At 54.2% G+C, this 22,445-nt stretch overlaps 1 protein-coding gene and 1 long non-coding RNA gene across 5 annotated transcripts in view; one reads left to right on the plus strand and one right to left on the minus strand.

Moving 5' to 3' along the window:
• The window catches only part of CASP9 (caspase 9), a 38,574-nt gene that overhangs the window by 1,853 nt on the left and 14,276 nt on the right, over positions 1-22,445 (minus strand). For 2 of the 4 annotated variants that reach the window (XM_027060346.2, XM_053207461.1), the window contains exons 7-9: positions 20,912-21,091; positions 20,214-20,323; positions 17,135-18,192 (exon numbers count right to left, since the gene is read on the minus strand). In XM_027060346.2, coding sequence (XP_026916147.1) covers positions 18,103-18,192; positions 20,214-20,323; positions 20,912-21,091 — 380 coding nt within the window. In that variant the 3' untranslated portion in view covers positions 17,135-18,102. Of the gene's footprint in view, positions 1-17,134; positions 18,193-18,330; positions 18,585-20,213; positions 20,324-20,911; positions 21,092-22,445 lie in introns of those variants that run through there. The other 2 variants (XM_053207452.1, XM_027060348.2) reach the window with 2 other exon arrangements.
• Positions 553-9,247, plus strand: LOC106975596 (uncharacterized). Its single transcript, XR_001430332.3, has 3 exons — positions 553-1,104; positions 2,789-2,878; positions 8,702-9,247. It is a non-coding gene; the product is annotated as an uncharacterized LOC106975596 (long non-coding RNA).

Below are 22,445 nucleotides of genomic sequence, written 5' to 3' on the forward strand. Positions count from 1 at the left end.
AATGACCGGCTTAAGGCTGTTTGGTGAAGTTTCTCTGCCACCTTTACCTCCTCACAGCAACGTGGTGAAATAGACTGGCCTTGTGTCCCTCTCCCTCTCTCTGCTTGATAGATGGGCAGTCCCAGGCCAGAGAGCCTGTGTGACTTACCCAAGGTCACACAGCAAGCCCACAACATGCATCACACTGGTGTTTGTTCGGTAACCTCGTACAGGACAAACCTTATTTTTATATTAAACACAGCTCCGGGGCGCCTGGGTGGCGCAGTCGGTTAAGCATCCGACTTCAGCCAGGTCACGATCTCACAGTCCGTGAGTTCGAGCCCCGCGTCGGGCTCTGGGCTGACGGCTCAGAGCCTGGAGCCTGTTTCCGATTCTGTGTCTCCCTCTCTCTCTCTGCCCCTCCCCCGTTCATGCTCTGTCTCTCTCTGTCCCCAAAATAAATAAACGTTGAAAAAAATAAATAAATAAATAAAAATAAATAAATAAACACAGCTCCATGGAGCAGAATGCCAAATTCACACTGATTTTCAAGATAAAATAGAACACCCCAGAAGTAGGAGTTAGGGGTAGCGTTGGGACTAGAATCCCGGCGCTCTGATGTCCAGTTCAACAGGATTCTGCACCCCAACCTCCCTCACCTTCAAATGACCCATGGGTGATGACAAAATCTTGCACACCCATTTTCTCAGCCTTACGGCGATCCTGCACTCAAGGCTGTTGCTGGACCAAAGGCGGCCTGCTTCTTGGTGAGCTAGAGACCGAGGCTACGCTGGGCGGAGGTCACTGTATTTGTACAAACAAGGAGATCACTGGGGAATGGTTTCCAGAGCTGGGACGCCCCGGCAGCAGTAAGGGCTTGAGATGAATATTCAGACGGGGGTTTTAACATTCTAATGAAGCTGAGGTCACTGTCAGGGAATTTCGGATTCACCCGGCAGGCGTGGTCCTCGAACGTTTCTTCGTTTCTAAAAGATGATAAGCAGAAGCTTCTAGGGCTTTTCTGAGTTTAGGAGGTCAGTCAGGGCATCACTCCTGAGCTCAGGGGGTCAAGGGGTCACCGGTGACACGGCCTGGACGGGGAACTAAGAAACCCAGGCCCAGAAGGTAAGTGAATCGTCCAAGACATAATGTTTGAATCTGACTGAGGACTGGAGCCCAGGCCTTAACTGCTGATGCCCACTTTCATTTCTGCCTTTCTGGCTGTGGTCACAGAGCAAGGCCGTCTCACCAGAGCCTGGCCTGCCTGGGGCTGGGCTCTGACCACAAGGAGACCGAGGGTCGAAGAAAGCGTGAGGAAACTCTTCATTTGCTCCACCCTTCTCCCACCAAAAACAAGGGGCTTCCCGCGGTCCCAGGAGGAGAGTCAGAAGGCCGTCTCCAGGGACATCAAGTAAAGGGGCTTTGGAAACACATCAGCCTAGGTTGGAATTCACACTCTGCCTCAGAGGCTGTGCGAGATTTGGGCAAGTCACATGACCTCTCTGAACCTCAGCTTCCTCGCCTGATATATGGAACCCTCTTGCAGGGTTTTCTAAAGCTGAGATGAGACATGCGAATGCAGCTGACGTCTGTGTGGTGTTCGGTGGGTGTCAGCCCCCTTTCTGAGAAGGTCCTGCTTTGACCCTGTTTGGAAGATGAAGTTATTGGAAAAGGTGCAAACTGCTGTCGTCTTGGGAGCAGACAATAAAACACATCTTGATCCATCCCTCTGCCAGCGCGCTCTCTCTCTCTCTCTCTCTCTCTCTCCATGGCTAGAGCTCTGCCAAACCCCAATTGTGTGGACCTATCTTGTGCTTTTCTGGTGTAAGCATGTTCCTTGTGTTTTTCAAATCCCCACCACAAGACTGCCGTACAGACTGAGCACACATTTCTCTCCGTTTCACAGATGGGTGGGCCCTGGGCCTACAGACTTCCATGACTAATGCAAGGTCACACAACGAGCCAGGGCCTAGCCTAGAGCAGGAATCCTCAACCTCGGTACCGTTGGCATTGGGGACAGGATAATTCCTTCTGAGGGGCGGCCCTGTGCATTGTAGGATGTTTAGTGGCACCTCTAGTCTACCTGCTAAATGCCAATAGTGCCCCGGGCCCCGCCATGACAACCAAGAATGCCTCCAGCCGTTGCCACACATCCCCTGACTGGGAACACCGGCCCCGCTGAGAACCACCGGCCTGGAGTGCTATTTGCCCAGCGTTTCCTTGAAAACACAACTCCAAGGACCAACAGCCCGTACTTTTCTTCTTTCCTTAACACGTAGCATAATCTCTTGAAAGCAAGTAGAACCCATGGTTCAATATCTACCTCTGGCATCTTTTTCTAAGTATTTCCAGGGTGACAGGTGGGGGAAAAAAGTACTGGGACACAGGCCCTTTTTTCCACTTGGCTTTGAGCAAATCCACATCTTCTGTGCTCCTGGTAGATCTCCGCCCTGTAAGCCCACTCGTAAAACCAGGGCCTTAGGCAGAGCGACACTTACAGGACTCCTGCGGACTCACCACGATCAGGGGCCTACTACTGTCTGCACTGGTGGTAGAGGGTAAGCCCTGTCACTCAGAGGAACTTTCCCAGTCCCCTCCCCCTGGTGGTTTGGGGACCTCCCTGCCCACACTGGACTCAATCCTATGGTTATAAGAAAGCTGGAGTGGAGTTCCAAAGAAGTAGGACTCCATGGCTTCTTGGGATCCTTCCAGAACAAGCATTTTCTCTTTAGGCTTTGGGAATGCAGCAAGTGTGGGTTCTATTGTTTGGGTCACTACTTCCTGGACCCAAAACCCTTTCTCTGTTTAGAATTTCAGCTGTGTGCCGCCCACTTACCTGCCCCAAATGCCTGGGATGGTTGGAGGTGAAGGTGTAAGGCCTGACACCCGGTCCTGACAGGTGAGTAAACCCGCCCTCCGCGTCTTCCCCCCCGACCCCGCACCCCGTACTTACCTACCTCACATCACCCCTTTTGCCCTCCGCCATGGGGTCTGTTGCCCTGGCAAAGATGAGGAACAGTGGGGACTTGGAGGGCAAAACGGGAAAAGTCACTGATAGATTTCTACGGCCTTGGTCAACCTTGGAGGTGGAGGGAGAGGGGTCTTCTCCGGCTTCCGGGAAAGAACTGCTCCTCTCCGCTCTCCACGCACACAAATTCTCAAGTGCAGTCTTACTCTGGCGACCAACCACAAGCTTGCTTGCAAATGTACTGTTCCCCTACGAACCATTCACAGCACCTATGCAAATGTTCCTTGCTTTAAGGAGCCAATCGGTGCTGTTTATTCAAATTAAGTCTCAACTACAGGCAAACTGACATTACCAATGAAAGTAAATGTTTCCTTTACCTGGAAATAGAGTGATATAGAGATTAAAATGCTGCGTGCGGCACAGACACAAATTACTAAAACGTGTTAGCGGTAGGAATCCCAAAGGAAGTATGTGAGGCTGGCATTGACATAAATAAATATAGTAAAATCTCTCTTCTCTGACATGATTGGGACTAAGTGAAAAACTGGCCAGAGGGAAATTATTAGAAAGCACACATACTCTGTAAACATTTTATTTTAATTTAAAACTTGTAACTATAGGCGTGTTCATCAATCCTTTGAGTTCTTAACTGTCTTATATAAACCGCTGCCCTCGTAAATCACCTATAATTCCCTTTCTTTAAAATGGCACAATGACTTTGAGACACGTATGAAGCAACCTGCACAAGCCCTTCCACGTTTTTATGGCCTTTCTTCTCCCATCTTTTAGCTTTTGCACAGACACCTAATGCCGTAGCAATTTTTTAAGGTCACGGTTATCCACTTTCTTCCAAGCGTTTAACTTAGTTTCCACATAAATCACAACTCACTTTCTGAACTCCTGTTCATGGGTTACACGCTTGATCAGTTTACAGACTGGCAGCGTGAGCACAGCTGGCATAAGCCATTTGGGAACAAAGAAGCCGGAAGGGGGCGAGTGTCCAGACTCCATGCCGGCCTCTCCACTAAGAGAGCTTCCATCACAGGGGCGCCTGGGTGGCTCAGTGGGTTAAGCCTCCGACTTCGGCTCAGGTCGTGATCTCGCGGTTCGTGAGTTCGAGCCCCGCGTCGGGCTCTGTGCTGACATCGGAGCCTGGAGCCCGCTTGGGATTCTGGGTCTCCCTCTCGCTCTGCCCCGCCCCCCACTTGCACTCTGTCTCTCAAAAATAAATAAATGTTAAAAGACAATTTTTTTTAAAGAGAGATTCTCTCACAGAATGGTGATGGATATTTCAAATATTTCACAACGTAGAACTTGGGTTTGTGGCTTGTGCCAGCTCTCCTACTTTTCTCAGCCTCCCGCGATAATTTTTCTCCTGGAAGTTGGGAGAGGAGCCATCCGCCCTCCCCACAGAGGTCTCCTTTGTGCACAGCCAACCAGTGCTGCCCAAGAAAATATTGCCCCACCCTCTGGGCCATTTGGTGCCGCTCTCTCGTGCAAACGTATCCTTGCCTTGGGAACCAGTTAGTCCTGGAAGAGTCTACATTCCCTGCTTCTGCTTCCCTGGGAGATTTTTTTCGTTTTTACTGGGGTGGGTGGGCAGGTCCAGCAGGGTGGGGACTGGGATGAGGCAAGCAAGACATTTACTTTGCGGCGAGATATTTTTTTATTAAAAAATTTTTTTATTTTTTTTTAATTTATTTTTGAGAGAGAGAGAGACAGAGCGTGAGTGGGGAGGGGCAGAGAGAGAGGGAGACACAGAATCCGAAGCAGGCTCCAGGCTCTGAGCTGTCAGCACAGAGCCCGATGCGGGGCTGGAACTCGCAAACCTCGAGATCATGACCTGAGCCGAAGTAGGACGCTCCACCAACTGAGCCACCCAGGCGCCCCCACTTTGGGACAAGATTTAAGGGGATGTCACATGACTCAGACACCAAATGAATAGTATCTTAATGCAATTTTTAAATCAAACTTGATGCAAAAATAACTCACATTGAACAAAATATCAAAATTTTAAACAAAGCCAGGATTAATATAACTTTGGCTCTGCAATTCCTGAGAGACCTCTCGAGTCTACACTCACCCAAGATTGTGGCCCTAGTTCACAATCCACCAGGCACTTGAAAATAAAGTGTTAGGTATCTAACGGCCTTTATGCCATGGACCATACTGCACAAATTTCTTTCGGCTGCCTTAGTTCACTCATCTGTGAAATGGGAATAATAACAGTGCCTCCTGGGATTGCTGTGATGGTGTTGTGAGCTGATGCACATTCTGAGCTCAGAACAGTGTCTGGTTCGTGGCAAGTGTTCAAACCATCAGACAAAGCATGAGCTTTGGTTACTAATCATCCTGAGAGCCCTGCACCGTAGGCGTGATGAGCTCCATTTTCCAGAGAAAACATTTTTTTAAATATTGCATTAGAATGTCATTTCCCCGATTACTGAGTTTCTTGGTGCTCCCTTAAATCTTGCACTTGAGACAGGTGCCTCGCTCACCTTACCCCAGCCCTGCTCTCGGGGATGAGACTCTGAAGAGCTGAGAGGCCCCCCCACCTGTGGCTGCCTGACCAGGTGTGCCCGCAGCACAGCTGCCATTGCACCTGCACAGGGTCTCCGGCGGCCAACAGCTGGGCCCTGACAGCTGCCGGCTGCATCAGGTGACCGTTGGTCCCCAGACCCCAGCCCACTCGCCCCGCCAGCCAGCACACCAGTCTCCGCAAGTTGGAACCTGGGCAGGGCAGTGAGGGGGTGTGAGGAGGAGACCCATGTCCTGTCCTCGTAGGGGTGCTAGATGTGGCCTCCAGATCTAGAACTGGGTTCCCATGAGCAACTTGAATGACTTCTCCAAGCCTCAATGCCATCACTGGCAAAAACAAAAAACAAACAACAACAAAAAAAAAACACAACAGACAATAGAATTTAGCGTGGATTAAATGAGATGAGTTAAAGGGCCAGCACTTAGTAAGTGCTCAGTGAAAGTGAGCGGTTAACGTCATAAAGACCCACAAGGGAAAGCAAAGTCCCTGTGACATTCATTGTTCACCTGTCCTCCTTCCTCCCTAATGACCTCTGCTTATCTGGCATCAGTGGGACTCTCCCACTGCCCACCTAGTCTTTGAGCTCAGTGAGGTGGTGGGGAAGGAATAGAGGCCGGGAGTCAGGGGCCCTGGCTTCTAGTTCTGGATTTTAACTAGCTGAGAGACTCTGGACCCCTTACTCCTCTCTCAGCCTCAGTTGCCCCTCTAAAAAGGAGGGGTGGGGTGAGAGAGGCACCTGGGTGGCTCAGTCGGTTAGGGGCCCGGCTCTCGGTTTCAAATCAGATCATGATCTCACGGTTCCGTGGGTTCAAGCCCCGCATCAGGCTCTGCGCTGACAATGCGGAGCCTGCTTGGGATTCCCTCTCTCTCTGCCTCTCCCTCCCTCTCTCTTTCTCTCTCTCTCTCTCAAAATAAATAAACTGTAAAAAAAATAAAAATGAGGGGTAGGAGATTCAATTAGAAAATGCCCGTGAGGGCCAATGACTCCTATTTTCTTTGTGCCCAATCCATGGGTTTATTTTCTAGTATGCTTTATAGTTACTATGATGTGGTTATAATTATTATGTAATTCTAGTTATTATGCTGTAATGAACTCATTGTCCCTGGGGAAGAAAAATTCCCAGGCTTACTTGGGCCCATCCCAACGTTGTCCAGAGCCAGGCCTCTGAAGTGTCCCTAACCGTGGTGGGGGCGGGGCGGGGGGGACGGAGAGAGCAAAGGACTATGGGAGCCGACCCTCCAGCTGGCGGGGCGGGGGCTTTCTCCCCGACTCCTCCGGGCCCTCCCCATGGAGCTGGGCAGGTGCAGTCTTTCCACTGATGAACGCAGCTCACTGGTGTCAAGGTCCCCAAGCTCACGGTGTTCAAGGACTGGAACCCCAACCAGTTCCACGAAGGGTCCCTTCCGTCTGAGTGCCCTTGCAGGTTAGCTTGGCAGGGGTGCAGATGCGGAGGAGAGGCTGGAGGGGAGCCGGGGGGGGGGGGGGGCGCACGGTTCCGGTGGGAGGCAGTGGGTGCAACCCCATGCCCTCCTTTGCTTCTCCTGCAGGGAGGGGGAAGAAGCTTTGACCCCTGAGAGGCACAGCCAGCCCCAAAGACACCTGGGATGGAGATGGGGCTGTGAACCAGGGGAGGGAGAGGCAAAGACCATCAGAGCCACCTGAGCCTCCTGCCCGCTAAGCCTGCAGGTCCCCCGCTCACCCGGGGCACTCACTGATGGTGGTCTTCCATGCCAAGACCTGGGGACACAGGGAAGGGTCTGCGGGCCCCACAGCTGTCAGTGGAGTAGGACACACTCCCTCCTGCCTTGCCCACCCGCTGACCCCTCCCAACAAGGCCTTTCACATTTTCAAAGAGTCCCGGATACCCTGCAGGGACATCCTGGGGTAACTAGGGTCTCTGAGCCCTCCAACGCCTCCCAGGAAGTATCCCCCACCCCGCAGGGAAATGGCAACGGCCCCCGCCCACCTCTCCTCTTAGATAAGCACAGACCATCCTCTGTTCACCTGGCACCTTCGCTGACCCCCACAGACCGTGTGCCGTGCTGGGCACTGGACTCTGGGTGCTGGACGCAGGGAGAAACACCGGTCACCCGCCAGCGCGCGGGGACCTACGTGTGGCTGTGAGGCAGTGCAGGGTAGTGGTTAGGGGGTGGGCTCGTGGAGCCCGGTGCCTTACAGACAGATAATGACCGGGTGGCCCCGCGTGAGTTCTTCGGCTTCTCTGTGCCCCAGTTTCCTCTTCGATAAAATGGGGTGACAGCAGGGATGTTACGAGGATCAGGGACTAAAGCACACGGAAAGCGGCCCGGCACGTGACAGAAGCCGCGCGCGGAAGCCAGTGCTTGGTGCCATCATCGTGCAGGAAAGGTGTGTAAGTGCGGCGGGACGTGTCTGAGCCGTAGAGAGAGAGGAGAATGGCCCCAGCAAGTGGGGAGAGGAGGGTCCTCTGCCCAAGAGAGAATTTGGGCAGAATCGGCCACTCACCGCTGCCCTTTCCCGCTGTCACGGTGCAGGCCCTGTGGAGGCACGTCAGAGACTTTGCAAGGGCTGGGCGGTGCCTGCCTCACCCCTGAATCTCTAGCCCCTAACCCGGGGAGGGGCACAGAGTAGGGCCAGGGGACATTTGCTGGACCATCAGGCTTCCTTTGTGACCACTAATCCTGAGATCCAGGTGGCGCTAAACAAAATCCAGAGCTCTTACAGGTTTACTCACGCCTTCGTTCCACAAATATCTGTTGAGCGAGCACCTACTATGTGCCAGGCCCTGTGAGACACGTGAGGGCCCCGGCCCTGTGAAATTGAGGCTCAGGGGAGCCCCACTTTCTACCCCAATGCTCCTGTGGGAGTGTGGTGTCCTTCTATCAGGATAGACAAGAATGTCGAGGGTCACCAACCCTCCAGAAACCCTGCAACCCAAGATACCTTCCAGCGAGTTCTCTGTCACTCATACAAACCAACGCTTCGTGCTTCCCCTGTGCCAGGCCCTGTGCTAAATGTTTCCCCCAGCTAGTAAACGAGCTTAGTTATTCTGCACAGTGGCCTTGGGCGAGAGGTACTTTTATTATCCCCCGTTCACACATGAGGAAACCGTGACCTAGAGAGGTTCAAGAACTTGCCCAAAGTTACCGATCTAGAAAGGAGCATTAAATGAGGTGTGATGTACCTGGCAGAGGGCCTGATCTTAATTTTTTTTAAATTTTTATTTATTTTTCAGAGAGAGAAAGAGAGCACGAACGGGGGAGGAGCAGAGAGAGAGGGAGACCCAGAATTCGAAGCGGGCTCCAGGCCCCGAGCTGTCAGCCCAGAGCCCGACGCGGGGCTCGAACCCACGGACCGCGAGATCATGACCTGAGCCGAAGTCAGACGCTTAACCGACTGAGCCACCCAGGCGCCCAGACAGTTATCTTCCCTTTTCCCTGCTTCCCCATCACCTTCCCGGAACCCAGAGATGCCCTGTTAGCCCTCCTCTCCCAGTCCAAAGAGCGGGTCTGCAGTTCCAGAAGGGCCTTGAGCAAGAAGCATCCCAGCCAGGACTTCAAATCTGCATAATTTATCCACACACAGAGCCACTTCTGCAACCCAAGATGCCACTCCTGAACGGCTGCCCAGAGAGCTCACGCTGCCAAATCTTCCAGAAGACTCCTCATCACGGACCCACAGAGAGCAGGAGGACGCCCTGTGGCCGTAACCCTCAGCGTTCCTTCGTCCAGTCAGCCTGCTGCGATCCAGCGCTCATGACGGCTCACAGAGGGCACAGGGGGCCCCTACCCTCAAGGGGCTTGTCAACTGGATGAGACGCACGCAGACAAGACACTGGAAAGCTATGAAATGACACAGCAAATGTCAAGGATGGGGAGGAAGGAGACGGGGGGGGGGGCAAGGGTAGAAGTGCCAGGACCAGGGACTGGTCACAGCAGGGACAGTGGTCCTGGGGCCAGTGAGCGGAGCAGCCCCGTGGCGACAGCGGTTACCCGAAGTGACGTTACGGGACAGATGGCTAAGAACGTGCGTCAGAACCGAGAAGGTCGTCAGCACTGAGGGCATTTACTATCTGTCCTACTGGTGTCCTATCTGTCACTCTTCCTGTTGCCTATTGCCGCCTAACAAATCACCCACGAACCTCAGGACTGACAGGTGAATGGGCTCAAGTGGGTGGTTCCCACGCTGGATCTCTCGCGAGGTGACAGACACACGGTGGTGGCTGGACTGCATCATCTGGAAGGTTTCCTCCCGCACCTGCGGGGGCGGGGAGGGGCGTCAGCTGGGACTGTTGTCCGGACCCCCTATGCGTGGCCTCTCTGTGTGGCTCAGAGACTTGGAGAAGAGGAATGTCCAGAGAAAAGAAGTTCTACTTCTTCACACGGTATCACCGGCCCCGCCCCACGGGCCTCCCTCTCCGGGGGGAAGGAACCCAGACCCCAGCTCTCAGCGGACGGAGTGTCGACATCGCATTGCCACGGCGCCTACGGGATGCGAGATCTCACAGCCGTCGTGGGAAATACCAAGCGCCGACCGCTAAAGCCTCCCCGGGGCAAGAGAGTGACACAGAGGGGTGGATGGCAGCACATCTCAAGGTGGGGGGGAGAGTCGAGAGTAGAAGCCGACGGGTTTTTGATCTGAGCACTTCCTGCTGTTTTCCCAAACCGAATGCAGGAAGTTCATGGCCAGGGCAGCCATCCCCAAGTTTGGACCGAGCTTCAGAACCCTTATTAACACAGCCGGCCGGGCAGCCCTGACTAATCCATGCGGGCGCACATCGCAAGACAAAACCTATTCGCCCTTTCTCTTCTGAGAGGTCCCAAGAAAGGGCTCGGAGGAATCTGGGGCTCCCAGCTCCACCGGGGTCTTAAACAGAATCTCGGGGTTTGATCCAGTCCCTGGTAGCCCCCCCAGAAGGAAGATTCACAATCGGCCCGGCCAAGGAAGGGGGTTCCATGGTGCCAGCTGGGGCTAGATCAGAAATGAAACCGGGGAGGGAACAGTCAACTCTCTCTCTGTGCTCCACCTCTTCACCGACCCAGGAGCGACATTGCCCTGCTCGGACTGGCCAGCGCTGACCAAGACCCAGTGGGGCGACATCCTACCCAACAACTATGCCTGCCACATCACGGACCGGAGACCGGAGAAGGCTGCAGGGTAAGTGGGCGCCGGGGGCCCGGGGCTCCGGTGGGGGGGGCGGGGGAGAGGAGGCCAGGTCACCCCTGTCCAGGCAGGGGCTCTCCCCACATTCACCACCCCAGGGTGTCTGGAAGAAAGGGCGGCCGCCTTGGGGAGGCAGGACTTCATGGACCAACAAGAAGGCAGACTTCTGCCTGGGTTCAAAGCCCAGCTCGTCCACCTTCTAGCTGTGTGACCGTGGGCATGTTACTTAGCCTCTCTCCACACTGCAGTTTCCTCATCTGTAAAATGGGGATTATGAAAGCACCTGCATCACAGGGTAAGAGAAGGGAAGGAGATAATCCATGGGAAGCACTTAGACCAACGCCTGGCACACAGTCGCTGCTGTGTTTGTTGTTGGCATTGCCACTAAGATGGAATGAGGGTTACAAGGACCACGTGGCATCGGGCAAACAAGGCCCTTTGGATGGCCCAAGGTCAGAGTCCAAAACGGCATTCACGCTATAACCTCGGGCTTCTGGGGTTCTGCAAAGGTCCCCCAGGTTCTCATGAGATGCTCCACTCCCAACCTCAAAACTTTCCTGTCTCGTGGGACACCTGAGTGTGAGTCTCCTTTTGACATAAAGTCCAACAGTCAGGGGGTGCCTGGGTGGCTCAGTCGGTCGAGCGTCCGACTTCAGCTCAGGTCATGATCTCACAGTTCACAGGTTCGAGCCCCACGTCAGGCTCTATGCTGACAGCTCAGAGCCTGGAGCCTGCTTCCGATTCTGTGCCTCCCTCTCTCTCTCTCTGCCCCTTCCCCACTCATGCTCTCACTCTCGAAAATAAATAAAAACATTAAAAAAATTTTTTGTTTAATAAAAAAAATTTTTTAAGGCATAAATACTTGCTATGAGGATTAGCATATTATAAAAAGCCTAGGGGTACCTGGGTGGCTCAGTGGGTTAAGCATCCGACTTTGGCTCAGGTCATGATCTCACAATTCATGAGTTCAAACCCCGTGTCGGACTCTGTGCTGACAGCTCAGAGCCTGGAGCCTGTCTCTCTCTCTCTCTCTCTCTCTCTCTCTGCCCCTCCCTCACTCATGCTCTCTCTCTCAAAAATAAACATTAAAAATTTTTTTCTAAAAAAAAAGCTTAATAAAGTTCAAGTGGAGAATTACAATAGTACTAACACCTTGTCATGTGTGGCAGGTTTTTGTGACAATTAAGTGACAGAAGGCATATGAAGTGCTTAGCTGCATTCCAGGCACAGAGAAGGAATAAATGTTGGCTCTTGGTACTCTGGTGTCGTCTTGAGCTGTGACCACAAAGGCTGGCGTCAGAGAACAGGACGAGCCAGGATGGAACAACATGAATTCACTGCAAACATGTAAAACGCGGGGCTCTAATGGGCACCCCCTGCCCTCCGTGGTCCCACAGAAGCTCCCAGGTTCCTCCTGATGAACTGTGACCTTCCTCAGCAGGACCCTGCCAGGGGACTAATGGCCAGGGGGAAGTGCGCGCCAAGGTCAGCTTCGGGTCTGCCCTCACCTGCAACTACTCAGCCACAAGCCCTCCGTCTTCACATGGATCTCTAGCTACATCGACTGGATTAATTCGGTGAGAACCAGACACACCCCGGGCCTCATGGATCCTGTCCTGCTCACCTGGCCCCACAAGAGCAATGCCCACTTAGGGCCTGAGAATCCATTCTTTTCTCCTGAGAGCTGGGCAGGAGCCCCCTAGGAACCCCTGCTGGGTCCCCCTCCTTGGGACCCACAATTTGTGTGAGCAAAAGGCACACAGAGGGTGGCCCTGTCCAGGGAGCTTGAAAACAAAGGATGCTCTTCAGGCATTAAGAGTAGGTTCATTAGGGGCGCCTGGGTGGCTCAGTCAGTTAAGCGTTGGACTTCGGCTCAGGTCATGATCTCACGGTTCATGAGTTCGAGCCCCACATTGGGCTCTGTGCTGACAGCTGGGAGCCTGGAGTCTGCTTCGGATTCTGTGTTTCCCTCTCTCTCTGCCGCTCGCTCCCTCTCTCTCTGCCACTCGCTCCCTCGCTCGCTCCCCAAAATAAATGAACAGTAGAAAAAAAAAAAAGAGTAGGTTCATTAGGGGCACCTGGGTGGCTCAGTGAGTTAAGGGTCTAACTCCTGGTTTCAGCTCAGAGCGTGATCTCACGGGTCATGAGATCGAGCCCCTTGTCGGGCTCTGTGCTGCGGAGACTGCAAGGGCAGGTTCCTTAGGATTAGTTAAGTATTTTATCTCACTTTTGCTTTTTGCTGTATGTAGGCCCTACCATCCAATGCTATAAATAGATTTATCTGTAAAGTCCCAAACCTGATCATTTGAGACCTCCACAGCCTTGATGATTGGAAATCAGTCCCTCTAAAGGGTCCCCCCCCCCCCCGCCTTGTCCTGCAGCTTGCCCTGGACTGAGAGAGATCAGGATTTTCTCTTTAGACTGGGATAGTCCAGGCAAACAGGACTGAGTGGGTCCCTCTGTTCGTGTGAATGTGTCCTGAGAGCTTCCTCCTGGTGAGCTCAAACCCAGTACCTCATAAGCTTCCACACCAGCTCAATTCCTATTTTTTAAACAATGGCCCACATTTGTTTATAATAAAAACCATAAAAATTATTAAAAAAAAACACCTGGCCACCTGGCACCACTCTGGGGCGAACCCATGGATACAATCAGCAACAGGTGTAAGCAACCGTAAAAGGGAGACATCACAAGACAGGCACGCTTGGAAGAGGGACCTGGGGGGGCCTGGGGGAGGGAGGAGGAGCTTGAAGGGGTTTGGGGGAGGGAAGAGGGACCTGGGGGGCCTGAGGGAGGAAGGAGGGGCCTGGGGGGCCTGGGGGAGGGAGGAGGAGCTTGAAGGGGTCTAGGGGAGGGAAGAAGGACCTGCAGGGGTCTGGGGGAGGAAGGATGGGCCTGGGGGGGGGGGGGCTGGGGGAGGGAGAAGGAGCTTGAAGGGGTCTAGGGGAGGGAAGAGGGACCTGGGGGGGCCTGGGGGAGGGAGAAGGAGCTTGGAGGGGTCTGGGGAGGGAGGAGGGGCTTGGAGGGGTCTGGGGGAGGGAAGAGGGACCTGGGGGGGCCCGGAGGAGGGAGAAGGAGCTTGGAGGGGTCTGGGGAGGGAGGAGGGGCTTGGAGGGGTCTGGGGAGGGAAGAAGGAACTGGGGGGGCCTGGGGGAGGGAGGAGGGGCTTGGAGGGGTTTGGGGGAGGGAAGAGGGACCTGGGGGGGGCCTGGGGGAGGGAGGAGGGGCCTGGGAGGCCTGGGGAAGGGAAGAGGAGCTTGAAGGGGTCTAGGGGAGGGAAGAGGGACCTGGGGGGGGGCCTGGGGGAAGGAGGAGGGGCCTGGGGGGCCCTGGGGGACGGAAGAGGCACTTGAAGGGGTCTAGGGGAGGGAAGAGGGACCTGGGGGGGGGGGCCTGGGGGAAGGAGGAGGGGCCTGGGGGGCCCTGGGGGAGGGAGGAGGGGCTTGAAGGGGTCTAGGGGAGGGAAGAGGGACCTGGGGGGGAGCCTGGGGGAGGGAGGAGGGGCTTGAAGGGGTCTAGGGGAGGGAAGAGGGACCTGGGGGGGAGCCTGGGGGAGGGAGGAGGGGCCTGGGGGGCCCTGGGGGAGGGAAGAGGCACTTGAAGGGGTCTAGGGGAGGGAAGAGGGACCTGGGGGGGGCCTGGGGGAAGGAGGAGGGGCCTGGGGGGCCCTGGGGGAGGGAGGAGGGGCTTGAAGGGGTCTAGGGGAGGGAAGAGGGACCTGGGGGGGAGCCTGGGGGGAGGGAGGAGGGGCCTAGGGGGCCCTGGGGGAGGGAAGAGGCACTTGAAGGGGTCTAGGGGAGGGAAGAGGGACCTGGGGAGGGGGGCCTGGGGGAGGGAGGAGGGGCTTGAAGGGGTCTAGGGGAGGGAAGAGGGACCTGGGGAGGCCTGGGGGAGGGAGGAGGGGCCTGGGAGGCCTGGGAGAGGAAGGAAAGGCCTGGGGGCGCCTAGGAGAGGGAGGAGGGGCCTGGGGGGCCCGGGGGGAGGGAGGAGGAGGCATGGTGTCTAGTGATGGATGCTGGGAGGAAACAGGAGGACTCTATGCTGATCGCGGGTGTTTTTTTACCCACCTCCTGGCATTGCCACTGCCTCAACTTATTACTCTTCTGTAAAATGGACTTGAACCAGACCAGGAGCCAGAACAAGTGGGAGTTGCGTGTGGTTTGCCACAGAGCCCCAAAACAAGAGAAAGCGGGCATGTGATTTCATTATTTTAAATGTAATCTGCAGAGAACTGAGTCAAACCAACAGTCTTGTTTCAAAATCAAGTATGGGGGCGCCTGGGTGGCTCCGTCGGTTGAGCGACCGACTTCAGCTCAGGTCACCATCTCGCGGTCCGTGAGTTCGAGCCCCGCGTCGGGCCCTGTGCTGACGGCTCGGAGCCTGGAGCCCGCTTCGGATTCTGTGTCTCCCTCTCCCTCTGCCCCTCTCCTGCCCATGCTCTGACTCTGTCTTTCAATAATAAACATTAAAAATTTAAAGTCAAGTATGAAACCACAGCCATGAGCATGTGGTCACGGGAGGAAAGCTACACTGTCAGACGGGCACCGTGAAAATAAGCAGGTGGCTGCCTCCACGTCTCATTAACACGTGCCGGCCCCTTGTTCATTTGTCTGTCCCCCTGCCTCTCTTCGCCATCGGGTGGTCACAGGCACCGGAGATTCCAGAAAAGTTTGCTGGAGAACTGTGTAAAATCAAGAAGCGAGTGCCCATTAATCCACAGTTTACTGTTTGCTCCCCTGGGGAAAGGCCACGATTCCATCTGGGCAGAGGAGACCTGGAGTTGAGGTTCTGAGGAGCCACCAGCATCTCAAAGGAGCCTGGCCCCAGGCTGGCTGGCTGCAAGGTTGCTCAGGGCCTTTGCCCAGCCAGATCCTAGGACCCTTTCCAGCCCCGGCTGCTGTGCGAGTCACCGTGCAGATGGTCCGGGCAGCACCTCGGGGACCCAACTGCCGGGGACAATTGTCCTTTTTGCCCCAGCATTGGCTGTTCCCAGGCGCAGACACAGGCACAACAGAGCAGGCCACGGCCGAAAGCGTGGCCAGATGTCAGAGGGGATCAACGGGGAAGGCCAGCCTCGTGAGGCAGCTGGGCAGAGGCCCTGAGCTTGTGGGACAGCAGCCAGGACAGGCACATATGCTAACGGGCTCCAGGACTGGCAGAGCCCAGCAGCCAGCTGTCCCCGGGTGGAGGCCCCCCCCCCAGCAGCTGCAGAAAGGCGGGGGCAGCCTCGCAGTGGTCCCAGCCCCGGGGGGGAGGGGGGCCGTGCATGTGCGGCTTGGAGCCCCACACTGCGCTTGGGGACACCTGCCCACGCAAACCCAGACAGGTGACGAGCCGAAGTCAGGAGGCTGCCAACGAAAAGCGCGAGCAGGGAGGTGGCAGGAGACAGGTGGCCAAGGGCATTCGTCCTTTCAACAAATGTTCGCTGAACGGCGACAACACGTGCGTCTTCGTATCCACGATTTTTAGTTTTACTTTAGAAGGCAATACATATACTCCTTGTAAAAATATGGGAAGAATCTAGGAGCGTATCGAGTCAAAAAGCGAAGTCCCCCTTATTTTACTTCTCCGATTCCACCTTGCAGAGGTAATCATTGTTAACAGCACGGTGTATGGCCCTCTGGACTTTATTTATGTGCATACATCACACGTCCATATGGGTACATTCATATACCATAGCTTTCTAACCGAAAATAGCATTGTATGCTTCCTACTGCTCTGCAACTGGGTGTTTTTCACTCGGCACTGTGTCACATTGTACGTGTCAGTACATACATCCGGGCCATTCTTTTGGACAGCTAAATAATATTCCATATTATGGATAGAAGGAGTGACACTTTCACCCGCTCCCTATTCTCTCTCCCACTGCTGCAGCGAACATCCTGGGACACACATTCTTGCACACTGGTCGGCGTATCTGTGCCGGAGAGCTGGCCCCAGCAGCGTCACTGGACGATGGAGTTGGGGCAGTAAAATGTTTCATGACACTGCTACCCAGCCTCTGAAAACACGCCATGGGGGTGGCCTTGCAAACAGCGCTAGTTGTTAAACTTTTGAGGCTCTCAATCCCTTTGAGAGACAAATGAAATCTCAGCACCTGTCCCTCTACACATTCGGCGTATGATTTTCAGGAGTTCACAGGCCCGCTGCTCGGAAGTCCAAACAGAACTCTGGACTAAGACCCCCCTCACCCCACCCCTTTATAGGAAGTCCCCGCCAGGTCAGTGAAAAGCTGTGATAACATCTTTTCGTCCTGAACACGATTCGATTCGGGAGGGCGCCTCGGGCAAAGACCACCTGATTCGCATGAGGAGCGAGTACAGAGCCTGGAAGCAGGGAGCAGGCAGAGGGCCAAGCGCTGCTGGGCTCTGTCGGGTTAATTGGATTGTTTCCTTGTACCATCCCGCAGGTGACCACAGATAACTAACCACCAGAAGCCCCCGGGACTATTTCACACTTGGAAAGGTCACAGGCGGGGGGAAATAATAACCAAGAGACAACTGCGTGAATCACATCTTGGTGAGTCTTAGCAAACAATCCTCAAGTCCAAGGCCCTAAAAGCTCCAAATTGGCCAGGGTCAGGATCGCATACAAGACCTCGGGGGTGGGGTCATATCTACGCTCCCCTTGGCTCAGTGACCTAACTTCCCTGAGGACACGGCTCCCCGACCTGTCATCCTTCCCTGGGATGGGGTGGGGTTCACATGAAGTAAGAGACGGGGAAATGTTCCCAGAAAAGCAAAAATCCCCTTTATAAGGAAAAACAAAGAGTTGGAGCAAAATGAGGGGGGAAATAAAGGGGGAAAAGTGTCCATATGCCCCTAAGATTTTTTTAATACTAGAATATAAGAAAAATTGATCATTTTTAAAACCTCATTGAGGATTTGCAGACTCCGGCTTTTCAGACTAGTAGCCCCAAACTTGCTGATCTGAGATGGTTTGTTTGTAACCAAAGTTTCTTGTAGATCAGTGGTTCTCAAGGGGTGTCCCACCAGGGGACATCTGGCAATGTCTGGAGACATTTTGGGTTGTCACGACGCAGGGGGAGGTGTTCCTGGCACCTAGAGGGTAGAGGCCAGGGATGCTGCTAAACGTCCCACCATGCACGGGACGCGCTCTCCCCCCCCAACATGTGGCCCCAAATGTCAATCAGACTGAGGTTAAAAAGCCTTACTCTACAGAAAACACAGGGGTCATAGGCCACAGCCACTAGCCGGAGAACAGGCCACTGGTAAGAGTCCTGGGTGTCCTTGATTTTCTTCTGCTCTGCTTCCTGTGTCGCCAGTCATCCGTCTCCAATTTGGAAGCTGCTAAGAGCCTGTCTGCCACTGGTGGGGAAAGAGCAGACCCACTACAGGCCACAAACCCCTTTGAAGAGTGACAGCTGTCGTTGTAGCAAAGACCAGACCTCCACTGCCGCTGGGCCTGGAGCAGGAAGGTTTTGGGGTAAAGGGTGCAGGGGCCCTGGCCTCATTACATTTTAAAGTAAAGTTTTTTCCGGAGGAAATTGAAACAACCAGGAATCTGCTTGTAAATCCCTTTCTGCGAAACAGCATTAGCGACCTGTGAAAACAGGAGCACAGGGGAGTCCGTGAGCTCTCTCGATGGAAGGAAGGGTTCCAGAGAAGGAGGAAGGGGGATGTCCACTGAACCAGCCCTGTAACAGCTCTGGCTTGTCCTCCGTGTTTAGGAGTCTGTTTCTGTTTGTTCATTTGTTTTGTTTTTTTAGATTCCACACAGGAGTGAAAGCATACGGTATTTGTCTTTCTCTGTCTGACTTATTTCACTTTGCATAATACTCTCTGGCTGCGTCCATGTGGTCGCAAATGGCAAGATCCCATTCTTGTTTACAGCCGAGTAATATTCCACCGTATATAGACATCACATCTCCTTTATCCATACATCTATCAGTGAACACTTAGGTTGCTTCTGTATCTTGGCTGTTGTAAATAATGCTGCAGGGGCCAGGGGTGGGGGATGGGCGAAATAGGTGAAGGGGAGTAAGGGGAATAAACGTCCAGTTACGAAATACGTCGGGGCGATGAAAAGTGCAGCATAGGGAGGGAATATAGACTATCGTAATAACTTTGTATGGCAACAGATGGCGACTAGACTTATTGTAGTGAGCATAGCACAATGTACAGAATTGTCAAATCACTACCCGAAACTAATGTAACGTGACTACATATGTCAACTACACTTCAATAAATACATACATACAAAAATATATAAATAAAACCCTAAAACCTACTTTAAAAACCAGCTCTAGGGGCGCCTGGGTGGCTCAGTCGGTTGAGCGTCCAATTTTGGCTCATGGTCTCACGGTTCCTGAGTTCCAGCCCCTCATCGGGCTGTCTTCTGTCAGTGCAGAACCTGCTTCAGCTCCTCTGTCCCCCTCTCTCTCTGCCCCTCCCCTGCTTGCACTCTCTCTCCTGTTCTCTCTCTCAAAAATAAATAAACATTTTTAAAAAACAAAAATAAACAGCTCTACCTGCAGCCTCCTTGAGCTGGGAGGGAGAGTGTTTAACAGAGAAAAGTATCTCCACTATGAGTTTACAAAACTCAAAATGAGAAATGAGAAAATTCAAAACTTCACAAGGCTCAAATCCAATTGAAAGGTTTCCTTAAAGAAAAGTTGAGAGAAGAGATGAGGCCCAGGAGTCAAGTGCACTGCTTGGCCCTGATGGACTCCCACCCCCAACCGGCAAGGCCCCCCTGCTGCTCCCAAGGTCACCTGCCCAGAGTCATGGCGCCCCCTGGAGTTGTACCAGGTGGTGACCCTGTACTTGCTTTTTCTTTCTCCGCTGCTCTGCTCAGCAAAGCACAGAGCCAGAGCCTCCCCAGGAGGAAGGCAGGGTCCCAGACCTTCTAGATCCTTCTCATGACACAGAACACCTGAGCAAGCAGGAGAGGCCCATGTGTGCTCTGAGTGGGATTTCACTGAGTGAGTCTGGGGCCCTATCAGACCATCCTTCCTGCTCTCCCTCGGGGGACCCCCAAGACAAGGGGAAATACTTGAGGGTCAAGACTGAAAGACAAAGGGGCGCCCGGGTGGCTCAGTCAGTTAAGCGTCTGACTTCGGCTCAGGTCGTGATCTTGGAGTTTGTGAGTTCGAGCCCCGCGTCGGGCTCTGCGCTGACAGCTCAGAGCCTGGAGCCTGCTTCGGATCCTGGGTCTCCCTCTCTCCCTGCCCCTCCCCCACTCATGCTCTGTCTCTCTCACTCTCAAAAATAAAAATAAGTTTAAAGAAATGTAAAAGACGAGAAGACTACACAGTGGGGCATGCCTCACGACCCGCCCTCAGGAACGCCACTCAGCAACGGCCACTGAGCTGCCTTGGCACGGAGGGCTGCCTCTGCCAGCGGGAGTCCCAGTATCAGCCTGGGACCTCAGAGGAGCCAGGGAAGGCAGCCCTCCGAGTAATGGGCAAGTGTCACTGTCACGGTTACAGTAACGGCAACACCAGCCCTCACAGCAAGCCAACCTCCGGTTTGGGCCTGGGGCCCCGCCAGCCCCACCTGAGGAGGACACGCTGCCCCTCCCAGAAGCCTTCCCTCTCTCTCCCAGAGGACGGCAACGCTCACCCTGAGCATGAGGGTCTGCAGGTCCTCAGAGCGAGCCCACTGCTCGAAAACACCATCCAAGGTCTCCACGTACCAGGAGCCGCTCTTGGTGTCCCTCCAGGAAACAAAACCTTCAGAAGCAGAGAGGCGGAACTTTATCGGAGAGCCACTAAGAGCCCCCCACACCCCGACTGGGGCCATCTGTGGACTTGGACCCATTCACACATCCACACATCTCTGCACCCCGTCCTGTTCACGACCTTCTTGTGTGGTCGTGAGGCCACCACCGCCTTGGGACTTTGGTTCTGGTTCCCGCCTTCCCAGCAAGGGAACCGAGGCTCCGAGAAGTCAAGTGACTCACCCAAGGGCTAAGAAAGGAAGGACACTAATGCCCGTCACGCCTGCTACATGCCAGGCACTGTGCTCGGGGATGTGCTAGCCACCTTGCTAATCCCCGCGACGACCCCTGACGTACGACTGCTCTTCCCATTTTAAAGATGAGAATACTGAGGCGGGGCCAGGACACGGGTGAGGCAAGTGAGGCACAGAAACCCAACAGCACAGGCCTCCTTGAATTCTGCATCCTAGCTGAGGCTCAGAGAGGCGAAGTGACTTGCTTGGGGTCCCGCAGATGGCAAGACTCAGGGCCAAGACACCCCCAGGTCGCTCCTTAACAACACCGCTGCTTCTAGGGCTGGGAGGACACCTGAGGTGCTCACCTGGGAAGGTGGAGTAGGACACAAAGATGTCACTGGGTGTGGGCAAACTAGACACGGCGTCCGGCTGGTCAAAGGTGCCTGGGCCTTCCTGGAACGGGACAGCGTCTGGCTCGGAGTCACTGCCAGGGGTCCTGTCTTCAGGGGACGTGGAGGCCACCTCAACCCCATGGTCTTTCCGCTCTGCAGGAAGGAAAAACGGACAGCACTCGTCACTGAAACACCGACCAGAGCCCCTGCTCCTTGCTTCTTGGCGACACCCGGCCCGCCCCAGCCCGAGACTGCCTGATTCCCTCTGGAGCCAGGGTTCCAGCGCTGAGCGAGAAACAGAAACCGAAGCTTTACTTTTTACTGTGACAAAAGTTTTGCACACCCATTAGGTAGAAATTGGGACGGGGGTGCAGAGATTTCTTTTCTAGAGCTGTGAAAACAAGGGGCGCCTGGGTGGCTCGGTCAGTTGTGTCTGACTGCAGCTCAGGTCATGATCTCATGGTTTGTGGGTTCGAGCCCCGTGTCGGGCTCTGCGCTGACAGCTCAGAGCCTGGAGCCCGCTTCAGATTGTGTCTCCCTCTTTCTGCCCCTCTGCCAGTCACTCCCTGTCTCTCTGTCTCTCAAAAATAAATAACTACTAAAAACAAAAGCTGTAAAAGCAACTTATGAGGTACACACCCAAGAGAACTAAAAACAGAAGTTCAAACAAATCCTGGCACAGCGAAGTTCACAGCAGCATCATTCACAACAGGCAACAGGTGGGGACGCCCCAAGTGTCCGCTGACAGATGAACGGATACACAGAAGGTGGCACAGACAGCCAGTGGAATTTCACCCAGGCTTAAAGAGGGATAAAGTGCTGATACCTAGGGCCATGTGGGTAGACACGAAAAACACGCGGAGCAAAAGAACCAGATGCGAGAAGCCACGTATCTGGCTCCGTTCATGTGAAAGACCCAGGAGGGGCAAATCCATGGAGAAGAAAGCAGGTGAGCGGTTGCCCGGGATTGAGAGGAGGCAGGAAGGGGGAGTGAGCCCTGAGGGGTATGAGGTTTCAGTCTGGGGCGATGAGAAAGTTCTGGAACCAGGGAATGGTGATGGTTGCACACTTGTGAACGTACTCCCAGCCGCTGAATTGTATGCACTTGAAAATGGCTACAGTAGTCAACCTCACGTCATGAAAAAAACAATTCACTTTATTCAGCCTTGAAAGGGGGGGTGCCTGAGCCCCCGGAAGGGCTCCAGAAACCCTTCCCTAAGGAACCCTCTGGGCCACCCTCTGGGCCACTCTGCCCTCTGCTTTTACAGAGGCTCCTTTTAGCTGCTTTCTGTCTGGAGTAGCACACTGCACCCTGCAGTGAGGTCTCCCTCCAGGGAGCTTGTCCCCGGAGAACCTCCTGCCATGTCGCCATCCCGATGGCTCTGTGATGGGAGCTGTGTGTGGCCCGAGTCCTGCCCTGACCCCTGGTTTCCAGGTCTGCTGCTGTGTGGGGGGGAATTAGGATTTTAAAATGGAAAAGACAGAAAATACGGCTAAGGAAATCATC

The sequence above is a fragment of the Acinonyx jubatus genome, chromosome C1 (assembly GCF_027475565.1).
Source record: "Acinonyx jubatus isolate Ajub_Pintada_27869175 chromosome C1, VMU_Ajub_asm_v1.0, whole genome shotgun sequence".
Classification (NCBI taxonomy): Eukaryota; Metazoa; Chordata; class Mammalia; order Carnivora; family Felidae; genus Acinonyx; species Acinonyx jubatus.